Here is a 22,131-nt window from a genome sequence, read left to right as displayed (position 1 = left end):
ACAAAGAATGCTTCCTGAAGAAATTCTGGAATCAGTTTGCAAAATGGTGTTTTGTAGTTCAATGCTGTGTCTGACTCCTTGCTGTTCATTTGGAAAGGGAAACAGAAATTTAGATGCTTAAAATAGGTAACGTCTTTTAGTGAGTGGGCTAACTGGCTTCCATATACCTGGTTTAAACTTGTGTCATCTTTAGCAGCTGCAAATTCTGATTTCATAGATTTAGCAAGACTTTAATGCATTTCTAAGTGGGTTTCTGCAGGAATTCCTACTGAGGAGCTGCCACTGTTATTATGGTTGACTCACCATTGGCTTGTTTCATCCTTTGGCAGTTTCCCTGTGGGAGGTGAAGACATTTTCTTAACTGCAAAAGAATATCATCGGAAACTTGGGTCCAGTCATCTGAACTTTATTCAAAATTACATTTCCTTTTCTAGGTATAGCTCACAATGAATACAAAGATAATGCTTTTCCTTTTTTTTTTTTTCTTCTTTTGTTTCATTTCTCAGGTCCCCCTCAGCCACCTCCAGACATACGAGTAAACAAAAAAGAGGTGCTGATTACCAAATCCTCCATCAACTTTACTTTTAACTGCAGCTGGTTTAGTGATACTAATGGAGCTGTGAAGTACTTTACCGTGGTTGTCAGAGAGGCTGATGGTAATTATCATTTAATACCATTCTCTCCATAGCCTATAGGCTATAAATCATATATGATTTACATGCAGATGTACACCCTCATCACTACACAGCAAAATAATTTCCTATATAGTTGCTGAGTTTCACTGAAGGGCTCCCTAGCCTGGGATTTTAAGCAGTCTTCCTCTCTGATGGTTAGTAGCGACTGCAGAGCCTAGCCAGAAGTGGTAGTTAGGTTCTGTACTCTAGGAGATACTCTCATATAAGATCAGGAAGTTTCCACAGCAGAAGACTTATGTTGGATGATGGATGCCGTTGAGAGTGAACATAGAATAAACTGCTTTGCTGTGCCCAGATCTCAAGAAGTAGTTTAGTTGTAAGGGGAAACAGCTAAAACAACCCCTTGGAGAACCCCAGTAAGCCACACAGAGAAGGAAAAAGTATCATGATCCAGGTGGAGTTTGCTTATTGAAGAATATGACTTTACACACAGAACAGAGCAGAAATCGTCCTTGCAGTATGTATGTAAGCCTCCTTTTCTGTCACTGACCTGTATGTGACAATGCAAATGGATGTCTTGACAGTTAATACTGGTTTTTGAAGCAGCTTCATATATCAGTACACTGGTATTTTATGATTCTTAATAAAGTTTCTTAAGATGTCTGTCCATCAGCTCTTAGGTAAAAAAAAAAAAAAAACAACAGAGGAAGTATTTCCACTATCTACTTTGTCATGCCTGAGCAGTTTGTAGAGCTCTTGTAGAAAGGGACTACTCATTGCCAGGCTTTTGCCTACTCAAGTCTTCTACATGCTATTGCAGGTTTTCTTTCAGCAAACTCCTGTCATTTCCTGTGTGTTTTTTCTCTGCATACAGTAGACCACTGTTGTCAATTTGTGGGATTTTTTTTTTTTACTTGCTTTTCCTCCAGGAAAGGCTCAAAAGTTGAATAATAAGGATTTGGTCCATCAATGCTGAGTCTCTAGTAGTGCATTGTGTTAATGGCTGTGATATGTAAACCTTCTCTCTTTCTCTGCATGTGATGTAGGTAGTGAAGGACCAAAGCCTGATGAGCAGCACCCATTACCTTCCTACCTGGAGTACAAACACAATGACTCCATACGCATCTACCAGACAAATTATTTTGCCAGTAGATGTGCTGAAAACCCTGACAGTGATTATAAAAGCTTTGACATTAAGCTTGGAGGAGAAATGGAAAATCTGGGAGGAAAGTGTGATCCGGATCAGCAAAAATTCTGCGATGGACCCCTGAAGCCTCGGACTGCTTATAGGTGAGATTTATCTTGGTAATTGTGCTCTGTCACATTATTAGGCATAGTGCTGAGTGCCTGATACACTTGAGCTTCTGAAGATTAATAACTGGGTTGTATAATGTTCCTTGTGTTTCACATCATAATTTATAAAAGCTGTATCCATGCCCCATTCCATAGATATAAACCGTACTTTCATTAGCATGGGATACCATTAATTAACGCAGAGTATGTTTGTTTATTTTTTTTGGTTGAGACCTTTCCTACAGTTAGTAAATATCTCTTTAGAAACACAAAGTCATCTAAGTCAGAAGATTACATAACAAGAGAAGGCAAGAAGCTGCACTGAGTTGATTTGGCACTATGTACTCACACAAGTCCTTTGGGACAAGGTAGAAAATTGTGCAGGTTGTTCTAATCCGTGGCACAGTTCAGAGCTGACTGGGTTTGCTGAAGGATATAGAAGAGCACTACTGCCAAGACCAGGCTTAGGAGTTGAACAGGCTGTGAAACCAAATGTGAGCTCCAGTGCAGCTCAGTCACACCCTTCTTGCAGGCAAACACCCTGCCAAGAGATCTGCAAGATGCTTACCAGACAGTGACATGAACAGAAGGCACATGCCAGATTGTGAAGAAGCTGAGAGGCATGATGTGCGCTGTCATTAACACATTGCTGGGATCCCCTACCTCTCTGTTCTCATTAAGGCACATTTCCCTAAAATTCAGTTTGGGAAATACTAACATTACCAGGAGAACAAAGAGGATTGTTCTTTTTCATTTTACCATTTTTCCATTAACACAGCCTACCTACGCGAAGGGAAAGCATCTCTCCACTCTCAGAAGTGTTTCTGAATCCTCTTACCACTGCAGCTCCTGTGACCCTGTCTCCAGATGCTGTCAGGCTGTGTGTGCCAGCAGCAGGAGCCCCATTCTTGACTTTGGGTTCTTCCATCTGTGATAGCTGGGTTGGGATTTACATCACCCAGCTGTGGTACTTATCTAAGGCACCTGTTTTAAGAGCAGCCTGTGGTCAATGGAAAGTTTTTAGTTATTTCTAAAAGACAAGTCATTTCTTATCTTAATCTTCTGTTTTTCCATAGTGGGCTCTGAACATCTGATAAACTTAACTAGTAACTGTAAACTGTACTGGGTTTTTTTTAGGATCAGCATACGGGCTTTTACCCAGCTCTTCAGTGAAGACCCAAAGGAACTTCCTCAGCCACTCTTTGCAGACACCTTCTTCTCTTTACCAATCACTACAGAGGCAGGTTAGTTTCAGGCTTGCTTTTCAGTCATTGTAGCAAGTGATTACATATTGCAGCTCAAAACACTCTGGTATCCAGATCTGTTTGGAAGGAGTGGAACAAAGCCACTTGTTTTTGTCATGCAGTGTCCTAAAGTCTACTTTGAAATAAGGTAGAAGCTGTGGCTTATTCATGGCCATTATTTGCCATGGATAAGCCATGAATTTGAAAATTAAAAGGCCTGCTTGGTGAAGCTGCTGACAGCAGAGGAAAGGGTGAATTCTCAGTGATGTTGTCGCCAAGAAAGCTTCAAAGTACAAGATAACCAAATTCCTATATGATGATGCTGTGCTTTCTTTTACTGTGGTTGGGAATGAAAAGTTTTGCATAACATTTAGAAAAAATTAGGACAGAAAACCAAGGCTTAATTCAGTTGTTTAGACACTTTTGATTCCTTTAATTTAACCATTTCCTCTAGCTAATGGTAACATATTCTCTGGGCTTTGGTGATTCTTAATGTATTTTCTTCAAAATGTATATGTATAAATACACTGTTTTGTTTTTAGAGCCCCTCTTTGGAGTTATTGAAGGTGTGAGCGCTGGTTTGTTTCTAATTGTAATGTTGGTGGCTGTTACTGCTTTATTTGTCTGCAGACAGAAAGTTAGGTAAGTAGAGTCCTTTTATCAGCCTCTGTTATGAGATCAGGTCAAGCTATTTTAATATAAGAAATGCACTGGAGTGTTAAAGAAATAGTATCTATACACACCAGTATTTCCCATCTAATATTAAATGGGGAGGTTGGTGGCCCTGCTTGTGGCAGGGGAGTTGGAGGATCATGGATTCATGATCCTTGAGGTCCCTTCCAACCCTGGCCATTCTGTAACTATAGAATGAATAACTTAAATATCAAGCAGTGAATATCTTCTTGATAGGAGTTTCAAATATCTACTGATATTTGTAAGAATCGTCTCATGAAGGATCTCTGCAATCTCTTTTCGTTAGGAGTCTGAATTTTTCTGAAAAAAATGGCTTATCATACAAACTCAGTATCTTTTGTAAAAAATGAAATGTTTCAAATTATTTTCATAACCATTACATATGGGAAGTTCTTGGAACTGTTTGTTTAGACTTTGTTATTTCAGTTCAAAAATCTTAGTGTGACACTACCTCAGTGTCCATGCCATTAATTCAAACTTCTCAGTTTTCTGTTGATTATAGTTGTATGTTTCAGATCAGATTAATTTTAAATAGTGAATTTTGAATACATTTTTAAAAAGCAAAATACTGCCGCAACTTTGAAAAATGCTTTATCTGTTGAAACTATTTTGCATGACTGATACAACATTGCTGGTAGGAAATAGGATGCCCTCCTTAATGATACGCTGTACTGAGACCATTTCAGATGAGGAACCAAGTCTTAGAATCATAGAATCACTCAGATTGGAAAAGACCTTAAAGATCATTGAGTCCAACCACAACCCAACCATCCTACCCTAACTAACAGCCCTCTGCTAAATCATGTCCCTGAGCACCACATCCAAACGGTTTTTAAACACATCCAGGGATGGCGACTCAACCACCTCCCTGGGGAGTCTATTCCAGTGCTTAACATCCCTTTCAGTAAATAAGTTTTTCCTGATATCCAACCTAGGCTTACCCCATAGCCTGTTCACTCACTACTGTCGGCAGTTCTTAGCAGTAACGCACTGTAATGGTAAAACAGAAATGAAAATATCTTATTTCTTGTTCCAGCAATGGCCACGAGAGACCTACAGCAAGGCTGAGCATTCGCAGGGACAAACCACTGGCAGTCCATCTGAACTTGGGGCAAAAAGGGTAACGTCATCAGTTTTGTTTCTGAGAGCAGTATTTTAACATGGCTTCATGGATGAGTGGCCCAATTGTGTCACTAATAAAATGTTTCTTTTTCTTTTAATATTATTTCTAGGAACCGGAAAACTTCCAGGTAAAAAAAAAAAAAAAACCAAAAAAAACAACCACAGTTAAAAAAGCTTAAAAAAAGATAACTGAATAAATTATGACTGTGATTCATCATCTGATTTTCTTCCTCCTGTTGAATATTTCAGTCCGATCAAAATCAGTCATTTTGAAGCACACTTCGCCAAACTCCAAGCAGACTCCAACTACCTCCTGTCCAAGGAATATGAGGTGGGAACCAAATCTAGACAAAGGACCTTACTTTATGAGGGCATGAGCTGGTTGAATCATATTTTTGTTTGTCTCACGCAAACCAAAATAATTTTGAGTGTTTCACCTGAACTCCACTTGTAATACCAGCTCTTCGTTTGGCACAGCATCTTCTGGTTGGCAGTTCTACCTGATACTACATGCCTGAGGTCAGGAGCATTCATCTGTGTGCCACATCTATGTGACAAATCATGGAAAACACCTGTCAGCCATGTGCTTGCCTTATGCCACTATGATTAGCTATTTAATTTTGTTTTTAAAAAAACAAACAACAAAAAAAAACCACCAGTCTTTCCCTATCCATGGCCTCCAGGAGCTGATAAGTACCTTGCCCCCCTGTGTTATCACATCCTTTAATTATTTTCAGCTGACATTGTATTTCTAATTTTTTGCAGGACTTAAAAGACGTGGGTCGAAACCAGACATGTGACATAGCACTGCTGCCAGAGAACAGAGGAAAAAATCGATATAATAATATATTGCCTTGTGAGTTTTAGTTTTGGTTGTGTAATATTACATCACACCAACTACTTGTCACTTTTTCCAGTGAGCCTAGTAAAAAAGAGAGCGCAGCCAATTCTTTCTCTCATTTCTGTCAGAGTTGAAATACCTCTGCCACCTTAGGTCTGGGTGCTTGGAGGCATATGATGTTTGGCCCCAAATGGCTTCACACACCAGTAATTCTGTTTTGCACTAGAGGTGTAGTGACTAGTGCTCAGTCTGGAGAGAAAAAGCTCAAGCTTTTACAAGCATTCAGTCTCTGCTAATAACAAGGATAGAAGAAATAACACTGAAGTTCTATACGTAGAGGGTATCATCCCTTCAGTGCTAACAGCCACGTTGACTCTGTTTCTTCTTCAGAGGTCAGCAAACCTGCTGCACAGTCTAGAGCTAGTGTGGTTCTGGATTGTGGGACACATACGTGAGGTTAGTTGTGTTCTTTTGGGGCAGGACCTGTTACTGAAAATTGCCCCCTTTAATCTCCTGTCCAGCAGTTTTGGAGGTAACAGATTCTGTGCAAGGAGGAGGAGCATAGTGCTTGGCTGCTGGGCATGTTGTGCCCTTAGTGCACAGCCTCACAGCATCTCATGTGTTCTGACTGCCATACTGGGCTGAGGGCTGCACCTCTGATCCAGACCCCCTGCTCAAAGCCATGCCATATTCCTACTGACTGTAGCTTCCTTATCACATGGCCATTCACCCGTATTCTTACTTCTGCACATGGCCTGGGTTGTACAAGAAGCAACACCTGGCTGTGATACAGCATGGCATCATCTCACAAATTGGCAGCCAGTGGGTTAAGCACTCTGTACTTGTCTAGCAGTTGAGATGCCACTGCTTGCAGGGGAGACACTTGGCCTGCTAACATGGGGTTATTCTGGAAGCCGTGCAGGCTGCTCTAGCACTACTGCTCTTTCAAGGACAGTGCCCTTGGGCACTTTTCTCCCTGGGCACTTTTCTCCAAAGCAGCACACTGCAGTCAGGTAAAAGAAGGATGCTTTTGTGGCTTTTTCATTGCCCTAACAAATCCCGTGCTAGTTAGCAGAGGAATTTTTGAATATTCATTGCCTGCTTCTCACTTGTCCTCCTTGTACTCTGAAATAATTCAGAGCCCTCCTAGATGAAAGAGGCAGTACAAATATAAACAGTTATTCCTCTAAATTAGCCATCTATATAAAATCCCAGTAATAATCTCACCAGTCCTTTCACAAATGCACTTCTTTAAATGGGAGAGGGACTGAAAATCAAGACCCAGCTGTAAGCATCTTGTAATCGCGTTCTTCCTAGATGATACATCAAGAGTGAAGCTTTCCAATGTGGATGATGACCCTTGCTCAGACTACATTAATGCAAGCTATATACCAGTAAGTGACTCAGAGATGTTATTTTACAGTCCTTCCTTAGTGGTTATTTGCCCTTCATCTAAAACTGAATATGCAGCTGGAGGCTTAAGGCCTCCCTTCCCCCTTCATTTATTCATCTTAGCTGGAAGTCTGAGAACTTATTTTGTAGGTGTGCTAAAAGGCTCTGTCTGGCTGCCATTAAGTTAGCTTTGAGTGGTTCAGCTAGCACTCAAGGACACTTTCTTAGATTCCTATAGTTATGTAAGATAGCAGGTCTAATTGGCCAAGGACACATTTTCAAAGGTCACTGATTTTTATACACTGTCCACAACAACTGTAGCTATCACTGCAGGTGGCATCCTCAGTGTGAAGCTGCAGCTCATCCTGACAGCGCTGGCACCTTGTCTGATGGTGAAACTGGCCAAGATTACAATAATGTCATTTACTAGAGAGTTGATTGATGATAGCAGTAGTTTTAACAATATAAATTTCAAGCTAGAAGTCAGCTAATATATTAAAAGCATCAGAACTGAAACAGAAACTCCTACTCGTTCCAAAATTGCTTGATACTGTGCTGGACACAATATAGCAATGCAAAACTTTGACTGTTACAAAAGGAATAGTATTTATATACACTTCTGCAGTCTCTTCCTTTCTCTCTGCGCCCACCAGCCTTCTGCTTTGAGGTCTAAGGCAGTAACTCAGCTCTCAAAGCTGTTGTCCCAGCAAGGGCATCATTGCTGCAGACTGTAACTCTGTGGCTTGTTCAGTTGCTAGAAGATCTTTTTTTCTGCCTTTATGGAAACTAATGAAGTTTTCTTTTCTTGCAGGGCAATAATTTCCGCAGGGAATACATAGCAACTCAGGGTCCTTTGCCTGGCACTAAAGATGAGTTCTGGAAGATGGCATGGGAACAAAATGTGCACAATATTGTCATGGTAACCCAGTGTGTTGAGAAGGGCCGGGTGAGCAGTGACTTTTCTTTATCAATATCGACTTAATTATTGTTGTTTTTTTTTAATTTTATTTTATAATGTCATTATCAATGTTTTAATATTTATTCAATGTTTATGCTTATTATTTGCATCACGCTGATGCCAAAAGCCCCACTCAAAGTATACACAGTAAGAGATGAAAGCTGTAATCTAAAGACAGGAGGCGAATTTAAAGTCTGTAAAGTTAGGATGCAGTGACCATCCCAAGATCATGCAGCATCAGTGCTTCTGGTCTCTAATCCAGCACTTTGTTCACTAGTACTAATGTGATTCCCTTAAGGACAACCACCTGCAAAAAAATATGTGGCATCTCTTTGATAAGCCCTGATGTTGTAAGCAAAGAGACCACTCACACACCTAACGGCTTGATTGAGTGCAAGCATAGGTAGACAATATTTAGCTGTCTGAGCAATCCAGCTCTGCAAGTGTGACCATGTCCTGCTCCTTCTCTGTAAGACACAGACTAGATCTGTTAAAAGGTTAAATCAGCTCGAAATGGTGTTCTTCCAGTGGATATATAGCAATATTTTCTTTTTGCTTGTTGTTTTTCCTTAATGGAGAAAACAGACGCAGGCCAGGCAGCAAGCTGTCTGTTACTGCACCTTACTGGCTCACAGTGGGATCCCACTGTCACATCTCAGAAGGAGGCAGAGAAGCATGTGCTGGAAGCCTGGTTCTCATCTGTGCAGAGCTCTGGGAAGAGATGTCACAGAAAAGGTTGTGGCATTCAGAAAAAGACATCAGTGAAGCACTTCCTGTTCCCCCATCACAAACATTGGTGATGAGAACTCTCTCTTTTAGCCTCATCCATGTTCTTTCCCATCCCAGTGCCTGTCTATTGATCTGACAGTGCAGGAGGGGACATTGGTCTCTTATTTCAATTGCTGTTAGTACTGCTTTTCTTTCTTATACTCATGGAGATCTTCCATTTCCCATATGTATACAGTACAGCAAAGATGAAGCAGTCTATGAGATTCCTGGAGTGTGTGGAGGATAACCTCCTGACACAGGTGGTGAGGGAACTAGCTGGACAAAGTACCCCACTTGACCTGCTGTTCGCATACAGGAAAGGGCTTGTGGATTATGTGGTTGTTGGAGGATGCCTTGGGCACAGGGATTGTGAAGTGATAGAGTTTTTGATCTTTTGTGAAGTAAGGAATGCAGTTAGAAGAAGTACTGCTTCAGATTTCCAGATGGCAGACTTTGACCCATTTAGAGACCTGATTAATAAAGTCATTCCCAGGGCTCAGAACTGGGGCTGTTTTTGTTTAACATTTTTTATCTGTGATCTGGATTGAGGGAATCAAGTGCATCCTTAGTAAGTTTATGAACAAGTCCAGGTTATGCAGCACTGTTGATCTGCTTGGGGGTAGGAAGGCTTTGCAGAGGGATATAGATAGGCTGGGTCAAAGGACCAAATCCAATCGTATGGCATTCAACAGCCATAATAGCTAAGTGCTGGGTCTTGAGCTTGTGACATAGCAACCCTGCGCTGCAGTATAGGCTTGGGAGAGAACAGCTAGAAAGTTGCTCAGAAAGAGTGCTGGGGATGCTGCTCAACAGCCTGCTGAACATGAGCCAGCAGTGTGCCCAAATGGCCAAGGTGGCCAATGGCATCCTGGTCTGCATCAGAAATTGTGTGGCCAGCAGGACTAGGAAGAGATTGTTTCCTTATACACAACACTGGTGAGACCTTATTTCAAGTACTGTGTTCAGGTTTGGGCTCCTCAGTACAAGAGCAACATTGAATTGCTTGAGCATGTGCAGAGAAGAACAATGAAGCTGGTGAAGGGTTTAAAAAACAAGTCTAATGAGGAGCTGCTGAGGGAATTGGAGTCTGGATGCTGAAGGGAGACCTCACTGCTGTCTACAGCCACCTGAAGCGTGGCTGCAGTGAGGATGCTGCCAGTCTCCTTTCTAGGTGACAAGCGATTGGATATGAAAAATGGTCTCAAATTGTGTCAGGGAAGGTTTAGATTGAGCATTATTAAAAGTTTCTTCATAGAGAGGATGGTCAAGTACTGGAATGGGCTGCCAGGGAAGTGATGGAGTCTCCATCCCTGGAGGTAATTAAGAGACATGTGCACATGGCATTAAGGGACTTAGTAGGTCAGGTTGATGGTTGGACTTGATGATTTTCAAGGTTTTTCCAACCTAGATGATTCTTTGATTCTGTAGTTCTTCCTTCATCCTTTAGGCACAGGAGGTCTGAAATCTGCTCCTGCCAGTGCTGTATTAAAGCTTTGTTTCCAGCTGTTATTGACAATGAATCAATCTTTTTCCATGTCCCTGCAGGTGAAGTGTGATCACTACTGGCCCCTTGACCAGGATTCCTTGTACTATGGAGATCTGATAGTTGAAATGCTGTCTGAATCGGTGCTTCCAGAATGGACAATACGAGAGTTTAAAATCTGCAGTGTATGTTTCCATTCATCTTTTTTTTCTTTTTATATTATTATTTGACTTAAAAAAAACCTGCAAGGCTAAGTGAGGAAGGTTTCTTCTGCTGTAGCACAGGTGCATAATGTCCAGTTCATCTCTGGTAGTAGCTGTGGCATTCTGAAATTGCATGGAGGCTGTGTATGTGTGTGTCCTCATCTCTTGGCTGTTCTGATGACCCACACCTTTGTACCTCAACAGGAGGAGCAGCTTGACTCAACAAAGCTCATTCGTCATTTCCATTACACCGTGTGGCCAGATCACGGAGTGCCAGAGACCACCCAGTCCCTGATCCAGTTTGTCAGAACTGTAAGGGATTATATCAACAGGACCCCAGAAACGGGACCAACTGTTGTGCACTGCAGGTATGTGCAGCAGCAAAAAGTCAGCAGCACAGAGCTTTTCTGCATACCGTTGGGAAGATCCCAAGTATTCAGTCACACAACCTGAGAGATGATCAATGGACGTAGATTCCCACGTACCTCTGAGCAGCGTTCACAAGGCATATAAAATCATTCACAGTCTTACCCTGGAGAAGCCCCAGAAACTACTGTGTCTTTTGGGATCCACTGGAGTGTACTTCGAAATTTCAGCAGCTGCAATTGCTCTTATGCTTTATGCATTCTTAAATTGTCTGTGTGCTGCTGGTTGTGACCCAGCACATCTGGATCACAAGAACATGTTCCGAACAGGAAGTATACCCAAGGATGAGTCTGGATACATACGGATGTTGAGACCAACTGACAGATCCTTCCTTTCCTCTCTTCCTCTCATCCTCTTATTTCTTCACTATGAGAATGGTGACACACTAAAACAGGTTATCCAGAGAAGTTGTGAATGCTGGAAGCATTCAAGGCTAGGTTGGGTGGAGCTTAGGGCAGCCCAGTCTTGTGGAAGGCGTCACTGCCCAAAGCAGGGAAGGTAGAACTAGATGATCTTTAAAGTCCCAGAGATGCCAGTTGACCAGGAAGTTCTCATTCTGGAAATCTAACTGTACAAAAGTATTGCATGTGTTGATCCATCTCCATTTAAACCTTTTGGGTTGCTTTCTTTTTCAGTGCTGGAGTTGGCAGGACTGGCACATTCATTGCACTGGACCGAATTCTGCAGCAACTGGATTCAAAGGACACTGTTGACATTTATGCAGCAGTGCACGATCTAAGGCTTCACCGGGTTCACATGGTTCAAACAGAGGTAAGTTTTGGATAGCCTACAGTACACCAACACCAGCTGCATTGTTTAATAATCTCTCATCTTAAAGCACCTCACAGTTATTCCATTATGAAATACTTGTTAGATACATTAAGAATCTCTAGTTCAGGTTTATTTCCATTGGCTCATACAGCAGGTGCAAGCCCCAACAAGTGGTGGCAATGCTTCCTATAGTCCCTTGGCACTGTACCAGTATCACCCCATCAGCGTGATGCAGCAGACACCTCACAGCATGCTGTTCTGTTATTACAGTGTCCAGCAAATGAGCTCTGAACAGAGAGAACTCCTTTGGGTGTGGAGTGAGAAGGTGAACATAGGTAGATGTAATGGGGAAAAGGAATGGAGAATGGAAAAATTAGGTGTATATAATTTTAAAACTCCTGGCACTGTGACCTTGTGGCTTTAAAGTGTGTTTTTTATTGAGCTGCTCTGTCCATTTTCATTAATGGTGTTGGAAAAATTGATCAGACTCTAACATACTGTGCTGGAAGTACATATATTCTACAAGTGCAGAAAAAGTGTTTGGGATTTCTTTCTGTGCTTTTAAAAATGCAAGAAAATCACTTTACATTAATAGCAGCTAACCACTTAAAAGCTGATTTAATGAAGGAGAGCTGTGAAAGCAGTCTTTAGATTTTTTCTGAACTGTTAATAGAGCAATCGGAATGTGTTTGATGGGTCTGCCTGTAGCTTGGTACTAATGGAGCTCTTTCTTGCAATCTGGAAAGAAGAATATCAGTGGCTGAGCTTCTTGATAGATACAGAAGTCACAAAAGCATATGGGCACCACTGGGAATGTAAAGGAGAGATTTCCTGGAACTGTCTTAATGACAGAACACTTTGAAGGGAGACAACTTCTCAGTCTGAGCTTGGCATCCTCAGAGGTGAATCCATTTCCCCATAGTCAGCAGGGCAGATTGGAGGCATGCTCACTTTCCAAGAGCCAAAGAACTGAGAAAAATGCACAGAAAGATAGCTAAATTTCTTATGGAAAATAGATTGAAGATCTGGGGAGAGGAAATGCATGCTTATTGAGAAATCATGTCTTTGAGGTGGAGCAAGAAGGGCAGATAGCAACAGGACGAGAGGAAATGAAAAAGCTGAAAGAGACTAGATTTAGGCTAGATATTGGGAAGAAATTCTTCACAGTGAGAGTGGTGAGACACTGGGACAGTTGCCCAGTGAGGCTGTGGATGCCCCTCCCTGGAAGTATTCAAGGCCAGGCTGGATGGGGCTGTGAGCAACCTGTTCTAAAGGGAGATGTTCCTGCTGTCATGGAGTTGACTAGATCAATCTCTGCCCATGACAAGGGGGGCAGTACGCCCCTGCCCTCCCCCCCCCCCCAACCCCGGCCCCACAAAAATGGAAAGGGAGGGAGAAAAAACAGCGGCAACAATCTATGGAGGAAAACTTATTTTACTATGATACCGGAATGCAAGATAACACAATATAATACAATCGGATTGAAATTGAGACTAATAAATCAAATAAGTTAGGAGAGAGAGAGTTCCTGAGACCAAGTCAAACCTGAAGAGCTTGGAACGGCTAGGAAAGCAGCCTCCAGCACCTACTGCCAGGCAGCAAGAGAGCGCCCCACCCTGAAGGACCAGATCCTGTGACTTCTGTAATGTACAGGGATAGGTACCTGGGATTGGGGCATTAACACTTTAATACCCAGTGCACTACATGATGTTTTGATGCAGAATACTGAAAACAAAAAAAAAACCATAAAACCATGACACCTGCCTATAGCTGGGGGTTGGAGCCAGATGATCTTGAAGGTCCCTTCCAACTTCCATTCTGTGATTCTGTGATATATCAAGATGCTTTGCCTAATTTTTGGATACCATTCTACACTAATCAGAAAACGATAATGACTCATTTTATAAGCGAGAAATAGTGACAACACATGGGGATTTAACAATCTGTTTCATAATGGTAGTTTGATAGTCAGTAACATCATGGTGACCATCTCTGCATTGGTTGTGAATGTCATCTCAGCTCCCTTCTAGTGAAAGGCATTCTGCAGAAAGATGATCGTCATTCATTGTGTATTCAGAAGCAACTTTATAACATATATGGGATTCAAAAAAAAGAGGCATTCATCAAAGTTCTGAAATATTTTTATACTTTAATAACATCTGTAGAAAATATTTCTTTTCAGAGAAAAAAAGAATCCAGGAAGCTGTTTGTTTCTTCCACATGCTTCCCTTTACGTATTAGTAGTTGCACATAAATTATACAAAGCATTCAGAGTAGCAGCTATCCAACACAGCATTATGTCAAACTATGCCTTGCAGTTGATGAAGCTTTCAGTCATGATATAATCAATCAAAACGTGTTTATGTTTAATTATGTTTTAATGATACTGTTTTTAAAAACAGATTATCACAAAAGTCTACTGTATTACCACAATAAAAAAGAGGTGAATTCTAGAAGTATATTTTCATTTATAACACTGCTCTTGATTCTGCCTGAGGGAGTCAGCCTGTAATTACTTTTCCCAGGGTGACTTAAAAATGTATGTGTATATTTTGCAGTGTCAATATGTGTATCTGCATCAATGTGTGAGAGATGTGTTAAGAGCCAGAAAACTTCGCAGTGAACAAGAAAATCCTTTGTTTCCAATATATGAAAATGTGAATCCTGAGTATCACAGAGGTAAGTGGAAAATTATCAAATTATGGGATATTTCAAATTTAATAGATCATTGACAGTGTAATCCAGGGGGCAGATTTCTCAATCCCTCATCACTGATATTTGTTCTCTTCTTGGACATTCATTTCTTCACTTGTGTTTTCTTGTTACTCTCAACCATCAGCCTCATAAGGGGCTTAACAACCATGTTTCTGCAACTCTGACTCCTTCATTAGTAGTGATGGTTGGACGTGGTGATCTGGAAGGTCTTTTCCAACTTAAATGATTCTGTGAAGTATTTATAACTTCTCTTGCTGCTCTTACTTGCCCTCATGCATAGGGGAGAGACAGAGAGAGTTTTGCACTTTATGATTCCTATGCTGTTGGATGAACTGAATCCTTTCCCTGTCCTGATGCTGGCTTCCTGTTATACCTTGTTTTTCAGCATACTGAGACTGCTTGGAATTCCTGGTCTCCTCTGTCATCCTTGGCGTTCAGCTTCTGTTCTGTATTTTCCCCATTTTCTGTTGACTTTATAGGTGTTCTGAAGAAACTTCTGCTTGTCTTAATGGATTATGTAGGTATCCAAGGCTGTGCTTTCTTCTACTCCAACAACTCTCCATCCTTTCTTTCAGCTCCTTTTTCCTAGCCTATATCCAGTTCCTTGGAAATAAGAATTTAGAGCTACACCCACAAAAGCACTTGAATGTTGTATAACCCACATATACCTCACTGCCTGAAAACCCTTAAGCCATTTGGGTGTCTGAGCTCCCTGTTAAGTTTGAGAAAATAGTCTCGAGAAACTCAGTCTTACTTCCCAGTGGAAAACAGAGGAAGCAGCTGTGATCACATCTTAGCTACATCTTGAGGCACCATGGTCCTCAACAACCAGTTGGAGTGCGCAACAGCTCTGAGTAACACTGCAAGATTAGATTTCTTTTGTGGCCTTAGGGAAACGATTATTACTACAGACCCTGGCATGTACTGAAGACAGCAGATCATGTATCCTGTTCCCATGTTGATAAATGTTCCTGAAATGTTCCCATCATACAGATACAACCATGATTCCCATTATAGCCAATAGTGAACAGGAGTCTGTTGTGTTCCAGAAGAGTGTCCTAAACATCAGGTTGTTGGATATTCCTAGTAAGAGGTGGATCTTTCAGGACATTATGGTCCTGCTGACCTAAACTTGAGGTGTGCTGAAAAGTTCAAGTGATTGTTATTGCTAAGGAGAGGCTGGGGACAGAGCAGAGCTACTGTTGGGAAGTCATCTTCCTGGAGTCATCGCATCAGTGCCTCCTATCCCTGCCTTGGCCTACTGGGGCAGCAGTAGCAGACCTGGCACTAGCACAGTCCTTCATCTCCTGTTCTCATGGATAGAGGACCAGTCAGGAGATGTGAACAGAGGTGGCCTTTGTCTCTATGTAGAGCTCATCCCTAGCAGCTTTTTAGAAGCTTTCAGGGTGAGACTGCAGGATCACAGTAGGTAGCTCTTTGAAGCTGGACAGTAAAAATTAAGGTTATAGGATGAGGAATCAAAACAGTTTTTTTTTAATCTAGTCTGTAGAATCAAAGAATCACTCAGGTTGGAAAAGACCTTAAAGATCATCAAGTCCAACCACGACCTAACCATACTACCCTAACTAACAACCCTCCGCTAAATCATGTCCCTGAGCACCACATCCAAACTGTTTTTATATACATCCAGGAATGGCGACTCAACCACCTCCCTGGGGAGCCAATTCCAGTGCTTAACCACCCTTTTTGTAAAGAAGTGTTTCCTGATATCCAACCTAAACTTACTCTGGCACACCTTGAGGCCATTTCCCCTCATCCTGTCACCAGTGAAAAGAGACCAACCCCACTCTTGCTGTAAACACCTTTCAGATACTGGAAGAGGGAATAAAGTCTCCCCTCAGCCTCCTTTTCCACAGGCTGAACAGCCCCAGTTCCTTCAGTCTCTCCTCATAGGCCATATTCTCCAAGCCCTTCATAAGTCTTGTTGCCCTTCTTTGGGCCTGCTCCAGCACCTCAATGTCCTTTCTGTACTGAGGTGCCCAAAACTGAACACAGTACTCAAGGTGAGGCCTCACCAGTGCTGAGAACGGGGCAGGATGACTTCCCTAGTCCTGCTCACCACTTGTTCCTGATACAAGCCAGGATGCCATTGGCCTTCTTGGCCACTTGGGCACACTGCTGGCTCATGTTCAGCCAACTGTCCATCAGTACACCATGGTCCCTTTCCATCAGGCAGCTTTCCAGACACTTCCCTCCAAGCCTGTAGGGTTGCCTGGGGTTGTTGTGACTAAAGTGCAGGACCCGACACTTGGCCCTATTGAAACTCATACGGTTTGCCTTGGCCCATCGATCCAGTCTATCCAGGTCCCTCTGTAGTGCCCTTTTCCCCTCAGGCAGATCAACACTCCCTCCCAACTTGGTGTCATCTGCAAACTTACTGAGGGTGCACTCAATCCCTTGTCAAGATCATTAATAGAAATCAGTTATCAGCAGGCAGACCAGGCTTGGCAGAAGCTAAAGACTGAAGTAACGGGAGTTTTCAACAAGCTGGGAAATGCTAGCAGAAGTAAAGGTGAGGTCAGCTCCTGAGTAGTTACATCAGCCACCAGCCTGCTCCACAGCCACCTTACAGAGAACTGTAGTGAACAGGCAGAGATGAACATGAAGCTACCTGTGTTCTTTTTTTTTTTTTTCTAATCACAGTATTTCTTGCTTTCAGATGCTGTTTATTCAAGGCACTAAGAATGTTACAGACACCTGCTTTTTTGACCACATGTGTTAAGTAGGGGTTTGTTTGTTTGTTTGTTTTATATTTGTATTTCGTGCACTAGAAAGGTACCAGACCTTTCTATTGAGACTGTGTATTATTTATTGGTCTGGTGTTTTTTTAAAAGATATTATATAATTTAAGTGTAATAGATATTAATGTATATAATTGTATTTTGGCATTATGTAAATATGTATTTTTTTCTATAATGTTTATATTAATATTAAGCTTCAGATAATACTATTTTTTCTTATCACAGTTTTTGTAAACTGTTCTACATAAACTATTTTAAATTGCATTTGTTAACAGGGCTGCTGCGTTTGGGGCAGGTTATGTATTGACATTTAACACACAGAAAAATCCTACGAGAAGAGCCTCATTAATTTCTTTTAATTAGTTCAGTATTTGTAAGGTGAAATAAGCTACTATTAAGAAAGAGAACAGTAGTCCTGTATAAGAATTACAAAGCTACTCTACACTTTAATCTCACTGCTTGTGAAATGGGTGAAATCCACACCACTCATACCACTATGACATATCTTTTACAGAACTTGATAACAGCCATGTAACATAGGGTCCACCTCACTAGAAGCAACTGTTTCAGTCTAATGTGACATAGTAAAAAAATATCAAACAACACATGCTGCCGTGAAGTCTCGCTGACTTGCCCCACACACATCCTTGGAGGGGAGAAGGTCACTCTCTGGTTTCTTCACCCTGGTTTCAGAGAGCAGAATCAGAGCACAGCATGTGTCTGTGCATTTGTACTTGTGTACAATTATAACAAGAAAGCTGTTCAAGAAAATTCTTTTTACACTTATCTTAAGAGATATGTAAGGATGTGAAAGGCTCTCAAATTCATTAAAACAGTGTGACTGCTTAAAAATGAGAGAGATTGCAAACTTACTGAGATAAAGACCTACAAAGATATATATACCACACTTTACACAATTGGCTTCAGCCTAAAGGTGCTTGCAGCGTAGCTGCCTGAGCCTGAGTGCAGGTCTCCTTCAAGGGCTGTTTGCTTTTACAGACGGAAAGCATGTCCACACAGGACTCCTCTGCTTTGATGTTAGCTCATGTCACTACTACACAGGCAGGTGGAATAGAAAAAGGCTCATTTGTAACCCTGGGAATGCAGTCTCACAGGATAATTAGCTCACTGTGCTAATCATCAGATGCACTCAGAGCATCCTGTGATTAGCTAGGAGTGTAATCCAGGAGCACCCACCAGGTGTCCTGCCCAGCCTGGCAGTTTAGGAACGTCTTCTTTCCTCTGTGAAAGAGGCTTCTTCTTCAAGGAACTGATCTGAACACTGTTCAGCTGTTCTTTGTCTTTATAAAACCTCTTCAGTTAAATAGAAAAGAGGCAACACACAGTGGTTCTTCGCAAGAAGGAAGTGCTTGTTAGTTCTCCTTTCATCTATCTACCCATTCATTACCTGGAAAAAAAACGTAGCCTGCTGCTGGAGACAAGTGCTTAGATTCCACTTCTGTTTTGCAGAGAAATCAGTATTCCTGAGGGCCTCCAGAGAGCCACCAATACATCTAAGCTAAGTGCCTGAGTTAGAAACTGCAGTGGCTCTTCGACAAGACTGCTGTGACTTTGCCATGACTTATTGGAGCCATACACTCCCTGCAGTAGGAACACCTGTGTGACAGTGGGTGAAGGAATCTGCAGGGTTTCTCTGACAGAGTTTTCTTAAATCATTCCAAAACAGAACCAGCAAGATTGTGCATTTCCATGTCACTCTGGTCTTCCTGCAGAGAAGGACCCAGCCTGACAGTGCCTCTTCCTTCTTACTGCAGCTGGAGTCTCATCCTTTCTTGACCAAACGCCCTCAGGTGCTGCAGAAGCTCAGAACCTGCAGGCTCATTCAACCTCTTAGGTAGCTCTGTCCTAGAACATGGCTCATTCCTCTTGTGCATCCCTCTCGGCCCTCGCACGAACCTCAAGGTTCACTGCCCACAGTGGGATCTGAAGAAGGAAACAACATCACAGTGGAAGCCCCTTTCATAGAGAGAAGTGTAGGCAAAAGCACAAAGAATGGGGCAGATTTACTGCAGGCCTTCTCTGTTTCTTTTGCTATGTAGACTTCATGTTAGCAAGCAAGGTCAAAAACATGGCAGCTTTAGACTGATTGCTGGCTCTACTAATAACAGCTGAACTTAGGGCATCATGAAAATTGCTTTTGTGTGACGTGCACTGCATCAGTACTCTCTTTTTGCAGCAGTAGCTGAGGAAAGGCGATCGTGTTACTCACCAGCAGTGCAATTACACTGGCAGGACATACCAAATACACTCTATAAATTATCTCACTGTATATTACTGTGTCATTTTTTTATGCTGAGGGAAATGGAAGTGGCTCAATAATACATGATTGGATGGCAGAAGTCTGATTGCATGCTATTGTGTTTGTATACTGTTAATTGTTTCAGAAGGGCGTGCATTGTTCTGCTCTTCATTTTAATGTTTCTCTGCTCAGTTAGCAGCACCTACAGTTTGCAATTCTGCACCCAAAATGATGATGTCACAGCAAACCGTTCTTTTTGTCTTTTCTCTCAGCAAATAATTGACACAGTTCACAAGCCTCTTCCTCCTTATCCCTTAGTAAGAGGGCAGATTACCTTACATACTCTGGCACAATGCTCTTGAACAGCTTTACATCTCATGCAAGAGATGTGCATACACCTTATGGCTCTGGTTCTGCTTTCTGGCCAATTCTGGTCATATGAAACCAGTGTTAAACAACTGAGAATAAGTTAAAAGTATATATGTAGCATTTTTTAATATGAGACAACTACTTATCCATGTAATTAATGATATTTACTGTGCCTGTAAGCTAAATAGCAGAACCAAAGGGAAATTGTTAATGTAACAAGAGCGGACTTGAAGGAGCCTTTGTACTGCACAAAGACAGCTCTTAAGGAAAAAGACATCCTCTGATGAAGAGGATGTTTCTGTTTTGAACATCTGAATGATGTTCAGAACTCCTTTACTGATGTTTCCCGATAATAATGTTATAAAGCAAGGCTAGTGTTATTGCTGATCCATAAGCTAAGATTTGCACACTCGGAGCCCAGTCCTGTGAATCTCCTCATTGTCCACAAAGCTACCTGAGTACTTCTTTGATGAAAGTCAACTGGAATGCGAGTCTGAAAAGTAACATGCAACTTCTGAAGCACTTGTAGGGTTGGGCTTTCAGTTTGATTCAAATTTTTTGTATTGAAAGTTATTTAATAATGAAAAAAAATATAATAAATGTTTTTAATCTGTGCAATAAAATTACAAGATCCACTACCGATCATAGTAAAGAAGTAGATTTTGCATAGCTGGAGTTGATAAATGATATTTTTTGTTACTAATGGAACACAAAAGTGAGTGAGAGAAAGGCATACTGTGAAGATGTCATAAAAGTGCAACTTTATACGTTTTTCTCTGCTGCTATAGTTATTTATACAGCTTATATACATGCCTGAAATTGCCAGAAATATTATTTTATGCCGTGATATGCTATGAATTTCATTTCAGTTGTAGAACGGAAAAAAGAATGTGTGAGCTTTACGTTTATATTGTGTATTGTATACGGCTATCCGTGCTTTGACTTAGAAAGCAGAAAGTTAAATATTGAGCAGATAGGAGTACATCAGCACACAGCCGTGCTCCTCAGCCTGGGAGTTAATATGTGGACTAAAGGAATGAGAACAGCAACCACCTAATCACTGCATTAGCATCTCTTCCCAGGGTCACAGAGCGGAGAAACGCATCTGACATTCAGAGACACAGCCTAAAACAGCAGTCACTCCCCTCATGGCCCTGTCACAGATGTTTGGGCTCTGTGAGCTGTGGGACCCACAGCCCCGAGGGGTTGTGCCTTGAATGAAAGGTGAGAGCTCACTGCAGCACATGGGCAGCTCCCGCTACACCCTGTGCCCTTGACTAACTCCCAAGCTGACAAACTCCCCACCTGTTGGGATGGCCAATGCTAAGGGGTCCGCTGGCAATGACCTCACAGATCAACAGCTGGTTCAGAATGAGGTGTTTTTTAAGACTGGTAGGAAATACTGGGGACTTGGGGCTGCCTACATTTAGCAAATGCTGTGGAATTCGGGCACATGATGCTGGTAGATTGAAATGCATGACTTTGTTGGGTTTTGTTTTATTTGAAAGCTAAAGAAATACTGTGAGTAACATCAAGTAGCTAAATATATATTGCCCTCTAGCAGGGCTCACAGAGAAAAAAAGAACATGGTTTTTAATATGGTTAGCCATAAATTGTTTGCCAGTGCCTGGAGTAAAGTGACTGAAAAATGTCTTCAGCACATATTCCATTCTCATATGCTATATAATTGCTTCTGTTTGTGTTCCTAACAAACACTGGGTGAACACAGAATTGTGCTACTCTTGTCAATTTAATTTATGCATTTGTTAATTATATTTTTATATTTTTAGCTTCAGTCAACAAATCAAATATATTTGAGTGTATTTTACACATTTTTATAAGTAGTTCATGAATAAAACATTCATTTAAAAAATCACATCCTCGTCTTCTGTGTGACTGCCTCTGCATTATGGATCTTCTTGTCCTGCTGCTCAGAAAAGGTCATAAGTGAGTTTGATTTCAAGTGAGATGGTCTTCAGAGAACATTAACTTCATCAGAATCCTCAGCCTATTGGGAAAAAGGGGTTCTGCTGTTGCCCTCTGGCTGGATGAGTGCCTATGCAGAAAGATACAGTTCTTTGCATCCTCAGTTCTTTGCCCTTACCCCCAAACAAATATGGTCTGGATTATACAATGTGCATTTGAACCAACAGTGCATCTCAGAAACTTGAGTGCCTGTTATTTGAGAGACATCAC

The 22,131-nt window shown here is 41.6% G+C and overlaps 1 protein-coding gene across 1 annotated transcript in view; it reads left to right on the top strand.

Moving 5' to 3' along the window:
* Positions 1–21,811, top strand: part of PTPRB (protein tyrosine phosphatase receptor type B) — a 66,837-nt gene extending 45,026 nt beyond the window's left edge. Inside the window, exons 20-34 of the mRNA XM_042872375.1 lie at positions 507–656; positions 1,682–1,925; positions 3,066–3,172; positions 3,715–3,814; positions 4,902–4,985; positions 5,098–5,115; positions 5,237–5,318; positions 5,753–5,843; positions 7,146–7,222; positions 8,032–8,166; positions 10,492–10,614; positions 10,837–11,000; positions 11,694–11,829; positions 14,388–14,508; positions 17,225–21,811. Coding sequence (XP_042728309.1) covers positions 507–656; positions 1,682–1,925; positions 3,066–3,172; positions 3,715–3,814; positions 4,902–4,985; positions 5,098–5,115; positions 5,237–5,318; positions 5,753–5,843; positions 7,146–7,222; positions 8,032–8,166; positions 10,492–10,614; positions 10,837–11,000; positions 11,694–11,829; positions 14,388–14,508; positions 17,225–17,247 — 1,655 coding nt within the window. The 3' untranslated portion in view covers positions 17,248–21,811. The remainder of the gene's footprint in view (positions 1–506; positions 657–1,681; positions 1,926–3,065; positions 3,173–3,714; positions 3,815–4,901; positions 4,986–5,097; positions 5,116–5,236; positions 5,319–5,752; positions 5,844–7,145; positions 7,223–8,031; positions 8,167–10,491; positions 10,615–10,836; positions 11,001–11,693; positions 11,830–14,387; positions 14,509–17,224) is intronic.
* The last annotated feature ends 320 nt before the right edge of the window (positions 21,812–22,131 follow it).

Source organism: Lagopus leucura, unplaced genomic scaffold (assembly GCF_019238085.1).
Source record: "Lagopus leucura isolate 7727_CA_CO unplaced genomic scaffold, USGS_WTPT01 Super-Scaffold_100008, whole genome shotgun sequence".
Lineage (NCBI taxonomy): Eukaryota > Metazoa > Chordata > Aves > Galliformes > Phasianidae > Lagopus > Lagopus leucura.
The sequence above is the reverse complement of the archived record's forward strand: the minus strand, read 5'-3'. Positions and strand labels throughout refer to the sequence as shown.